Below are 6,160 nucleotides of genomic sequence, written 5' to 3'. Positions count from 1 at the left end.
TTAAAAGAAATGGAAGACTCCATTACTATAGTTTTGAGTATATAAAATTAAATAAATGTGAAATAAATGTCACATGTAATAAAAATACGTGTTATTTATGTACAAAACCTATAATAATGGAAAAAATGGAGAGAGAAAAATGAAAACGATCGTGTCCCATTCATTCCTTTATGTTCATTTCGTGATAACAATAAACAACAAAACTCTTCCTTAAGATTAAATCGAATCAAAGATGATAACAATAAACAACAAAACTCTTCCTTAAAAGATTTAATTAGTGTATCTATGACTCAATTGAATAAGTTATAAATAAGTTAGAAGAAACTCTTACCATTTTTACATGTTGATCTTTAGTGATAATAAAAGATATAACAATTTAAAAAAAAAAAAAAAACTTATTAATATGTCGAGATTATTTATTATGTAATTTCAGCATTTTATACCACAACACGTCTAAAAGTGAACAACTTGAGTGAAACTGAAGTGTGAAAGTTAAATCCACATTTTAATTTTGTATTTAAAAAAAAAAAATCAAAATACTAGCCTCCATCTCGTCGTTTACCACCACTACTCCCACTTCCGATCACCGTTTCCGCCGAATCCCGGCGACACCACGCTCCTAACACCGGTAACTCTAAATCTTAAACTTATATATTATTTTCTATCTTTCAGCTTTCGGATCGATTTTTATTGTTGTAAGATCTCACTGCTTCAATCATCTTCACTGATTATTATAACCAATTCCGAACTTCCTCTTTCTCTGAAGCGAATATTGCTTATGCGATACTGTTAATTGAATTAGTTTGTTAGATTAGATCTATGCTTTGTGGTTTATTGTTGAAATATCATTTCTGGTTTTTAGGGTTTGGATTTTTATTGGAGTATGTGTTCGAAGCTGAGACTGACACTTGTGATTAGGTTTAATTTATTTATTTTTTCAAATTATTACCGGTATCGACCTATGAGTGTCGGTATCATGTTTTCAGTGTATGTGCTTCATAGGTTACGGTGTTATAGAAATTTCCACCATCTTTTAATGACTACTGATCTCCGTTAGAGAAACTGCTGGACACACAAGATGTGCTCTTTCGTTTCTACTAAATTTTCTCCGAATGCGAGAGATAGAGATCGAGATCGAAAGCACTTGCCTATGGGGTCCCGAATTCTTCACCACTTGAACTAGTTCATTGTTGGTGGATAATTAGCTGTTATATCTTAGGAATGCTATCCTTAAGATAGTTAGCTATGGATTTTCTAAATAATACTTGTATCGGGCTAATTTAACTGGGCCCTGGAAGAAATAACTCAAAAGTATACAAGCTGAGGCAGTTGCACCAATATTGGGCGAGCGCCCTTTGTTGGGCCATTGGTCGCCTAGAAGACATGAGAAGTCACCCTATTGGGCCTGGGTTTAGCCGCCCTAACCAAACCACGTTTCCTACAAATTCAACTGGTGTGGTATGTGGCGCGCGCAGAATCAGTTAAGGGATGAGGAATAACTGCTTCAGAATCCAATCTAACCACTCCTGCACCGTTGCCCGAAATAAGGGGAGACCGGCCCTCTTGGCCTCGGATCCAGGCCCAAGGGGTTTTCTGTATATACCCCGTTTACTGAAGGGGGAAGAGATGACGAAATTTCCCTAAAAAATACACACATAGGAGCTCTTCACAACTCTTACTCGGGCGAGCTCTCAACGCATCACAAACCCTAAATCTTACGTAACCCTGCGCGACTAGGGGTTGTCTATCTTTGTATTTTTTAGCAAGTGCAATACTCCTTCGATGTTCCAACCAACATATGCCATTGGCCTGGTCCTCTGGATTTTGGAGATTGTTATACTTAATATGTATGCAGAAATTTTACTTCATGTTTGTATTTGGTCTTCAGGGTTAAATTGGTGCCTACTGATGCAATTTTTCAACAGAAAATACTGGTTGTAACTTATCACTTTTTTAATAGTTAATACTAAACGGGTCTCCAAAATATGGAAAAGTTTAGAAGTACTCTTAGAGAGTTCGTTGATTGTAATTTCTAGAGAAGAACATAATGGTTGATTTATTCAGGTTGGCTTACTAATGTGGGCTAATTGTTTCCACCCATTGAAGTTTTTGGTTAGGTCTTAGGAAAGAGATTATAATTTGTATGTATGGTTTCTACTTCATGGATCATTGTAATTGTTCTTCTATTTTATAGGTACACCTGGATCGTTATTTTATTGGGTTTCTTAGCTATTCTTGTAACTTTTGTAACTTGTATTGTTGCCTCCACTTTCTATGCAAGCAAGCATTTTATCTGGTATTTTATGGGTTGATAAATTGAAGTTTGTATGCCGGAAATTCTTCCTTATTGCATACTGCCCAGCCTAATTGCGGCATTTGGGTTGCCTACATTGCAGCCTCCAATAACTTCACTGTGTTGGATGTAAAGGGGTGGATTTTGTCCCTCATTGCTTAGATTTATGGCCCATAGTGTTTATAAAGCTTGGACAACCTTCACCTTACAAGCCAGTTTTGTAAGGTTGAGTTAGGCCCAATCCAAATTCTTAGAGTTTAGATTTCATTTTCTTACCACAGTAGGAGGTGAATATATTTTTTCGTACCAATCCCTTAACATTTGGTTCTCCTTGGATATTTGTTTCATGGATTTTATCATTATGTGGTGATGTTGCAGTATGATATTTGAATTAAGTTTTCCATAGAGATGATGATTCTCATTCATGTATTAACTGAGTTTGGTTGTTGTGTATTACAGCGAAGCCAAGGTGCTTGGAATTTAAATTGTTGGCAAAATGCTTTCCTTTGAGATGAATGATCGAAAAAGTAAGTGGAAGATATATTTGTTCTTGTATTTGAAACAATGGTATTGCATGTATTTTCTACTTTCTTTATTGCTTATGTGTAATAACTGTATAAAAATGAATTATTGCTGAGTTAGCTATAGTAGTTCTATAAATTAGTTCTCTTATTCATTTGTCAGCGCTATTTGGTGGAAGAGGAACGCTGTTTTGATTTATTTAGGCTATGCTTTAAATAGAAAAAGTTTGTCTTTTCCCTTCTCCCTACCTTGGGTACTTGAGATTTCTTACTGGTCAAATAGGAGCTTAAAATATAAAGTTTATGGAAGACATATGTAGGGTCTTTTTTGTATAAATGCTCTCATTATTCATAGAAACTGGTGCTTCATTTTGGAGAATGTTTATATTTTGTAGTGACTTTTGACACCATTTTCTATTAGCCTTAGTTATTTAAATTGGTCCTTCATTATGCAGCCTTGTGTGCCTTGAGTGTGTTGGCAAAAAATTTAGGGGACATGTGAAAAAAAAAGGATAGGACGGGAAAGATTGGACTCACTGCGTAATCTATTATAGACACAGCCTTGGCTTGTATTTGCCAAAGGCTGATTCCACAGCATAAACTTGTTACCTCAGGGTCATATGGTGTCTACTCCAAACATTGTTGCAGGGGTCTAACACTGAATCGCCAAAATGGCTTCCAAATCGTATCCTATATGAAATGATGCGTCCATATGCTATGATACACCATCGATATGTATCGAAGGAGTATTCATCATTTTTTTAAAATTAAAATTCTCATATACCACCGACACACCTCACATGCCAGCCAGTTCATTTCATGGCTATTCAGTTTTCAAGTACATGAATCAAGCTTTCTCCCTCCTTAATTGCTCCTCTCTCATCCATTCAATTTCAGTTACCAATTGTCAGTTTTCAAGATTGTTTTTTTCCCAGATTCCGTTACCAATTGCCCATACAATTTTATGTTAACCAATTGCAATTTTCATGACTCTTATGCGCCCATCTGTTAATATTTAACCACTACACCTACCTGTTTTGTCTACTCCTTTTTCAAAATTGGTTGACACTTATTTGCATTTTATTGTTTATATTTACTACTAATGTTTAAGTGGTGTGTTCTTTTTTTAGTTTTTTTTTTTTAAATTACAATATATACACGTATCTTAAACGTACCATAACATAAATTTTTTAATGAATTACGTATCACCGTATTGGATACGTATTCGAATCCGATACTCGTGTAGTGTCTGTGCTTCATAGTGCCAAGGCATAAGGGCATTTTCTGTCTCAGTTCAAATAGAAGTATTAGGAAATAGAGGCGTTAAGAGCATAATTTCTAGCCAAAGTTTTATAACAAGAAGCTAGACTAAAGGCATATTAGAACATCATCTGGTTCTTGTAACCGACCACGCTTATTGAGGCTTTTAGTTATTGTTGTTGATTTAAAATTAATGCCATTACCTAATGAAACTAATAGAAATCTACCAATAATCTAATTGCTTATTGCATTGTTCTCAATCTTACACAACCCATCATCATGTTGATTATGTTTAGGTTCTTGGAGTATACTTTATTATATTATCCTGATTACAAACAACATGATACCGTTTTCAAAACATATTTTAGTTCCATTATGTTATGGTCTCTTGGCAGAAGCATTGTTTTTAATGAATAGTGTATCAAGTTATTTTTGTACATTATATATTTGGCATCTACTACCACTCTATTTTATCAACATTTACTTAGATTTGTTTAATCTTTTTATTTTTAATATCTGTGATTGGCATGCAATACAGAGATTGGATTAGGATTAACCGGCTTTGGTATATTTTTCTCTTTCCTTGGGGTTATCTTCTTCTTCGACAAGGGACTGCTAGCCATGGGAAATGTAAGTTTCATAATTTCTTTCAATGAGAAGTTTCTTCCTTAAGTAGATGCTTCAAATTTTATTTTGCTTAATATTTACTAACACCTATTTTAATGCCGTGGTATCTTCTCATTGCTCAAATTAGATCTTGTTTGTTTCTGGAGTGTCCTTAACCATTGGGCTGAAGTCCACTATGCAATTCTTCATGAAACGAAGTAATTTTAAGGTAATTTTGTTATCAATTTACTCTCTCTCTTCCTGTCTCGTGCTTTCTTCTTGGTATATAGTCCCACTTACGTTTTACTTTTTTTCAAGGGAACAATCTCATTTGGTATTGGGTTCTTGATTCTCATGTTTGGATGGCCTATTTTGGGCATGATTATTGAGGCTTATGGGTTCATCGTTCTATTCAGGTATAGTGGAATTTTAAAGAAACTCTAATGTCTTATTTAAGTAAGTATGCTTTAAGGAATGCTGAATGATATTATTGTGCAGTGGTTTCTGGCCTACGCTGTCTGTTTTTATACAGAAGGTTCCTGTTCTTGGTTGGTTGGTTCGACTGCCATTCATCCGATCGGTATGTATTTCCGATAAATCAAAATGTTTTTTCCTTCCATCTTAGTCTTCACAGAAGCATCTCAAACATTTACTTTTATGAAACTACCATATCAATAATCAATGCTCATGGAAGTTATGAAGAAATTCTTAGGAAAGTTGTACCACAATTTCTAAGAGTTGAAGCCTGTCACATTCATCTGCATATAACCTGAAATTCTTAAACTGAGCTAGCAAATTTTCTGTCTACTTGCAGTTATTTGACCGGAATAGAGGTAAACGAATGCCTGTGTAGTGTGTTACAAGGAAACCATTGCAAATATGTAAGCCAATGTAAAGAAAATACTCTCATATGGGGATCTAACAATGTGAACCGAGATCAACTTCTGATGGTAGAAAATGATTCATTTTATCATGATAATCATTTAGGGCAAAGGAGAATTTGGAAGGGAAAAGGTTTTTCACAGTTTTAACTTTGCTACTTGTTTAGCTAATGCTTAGTGGAAAATCAATTGATCTTGGGAGTTGTCATTTCTGCTACTATTCCAATCATAGGCCTTTGGCAAGCATAGGTGCCATTTATTCACATTGATCGCAGAAGTATAATCATTTTGATGTTAGCATAGCTATATGGAATTAATTTCTTTCGTAAATTTTTTTGGAGTATAAATGTTTGATGGAAATATGCTTGGTATTTAATTCCCATTTCATCTCCAATAGTATTTCCTTTATGACTCGAGACATCTTTCTTTTTGAATATTTTATCATGGAACAAAACAAATTTTTCATTCCGCCTGGTAAGTAGAGTGAAATGAAATAAAGACCACTTCATTCAGCTCTACTCCATTTGATTTTAATTACTTAGAAGCAGTGTTTTAAAAACCGGAGTCGGACCGGTCGAACCGGGAACCGGTCAGGCAAC

General features: G+C 34.7%; 1 protein-coding gene across 1 annotated transcript; it reads left to right on the top strand.

Annotated features, from left to right (window-relative positions):
* The first annotated feature begins 442 nt into the window (after positions 1-442).
* LOC131615910 (vesicle transport protein GOT1-like) lies at positions 443-5,891 on the top strand. Its single transcript, XM_058887095.1, has 7 exons — positions 443-628; positions 2,753-2,820; positions 4,613-4,704; positions 4,829-4,909; positions 4,999-5,096; positions 5,179-5,260; positions 5,495-5,891. Exons 2-7 carry the CDS (start codon positions 2,790-2,792, stop codon positions 5,531-5,533), a joined length of 423 nt encoding a protein of 140 aa, XP_058743078.1. The 5' UTR covers positions 443-628; positions 2,753-2,789; the 3' UTR covers positions 5,534-5,891.
* Positions 5,892-6,160: the final 269 nt, after the last annotated feature.

Source organism: Vicia villosa, linkage group LG7, assembly GCF_029867415.1.
Source record: "Vicia villosa cultivar HV-30 ecotype Madison, WI linkage group LG7, Vvil1.0, whole genome shotgun sequence".
Taxonomy (NCBI): Eukaryota; Viridiplantae; Streptophyta; class Magnoliopsida; order Fabales; family Fabaceae; genus Vicia; species Vicia villosa.
This window is presented reverse-complemented; position numbering and strand designations above follow the sequence as displayed.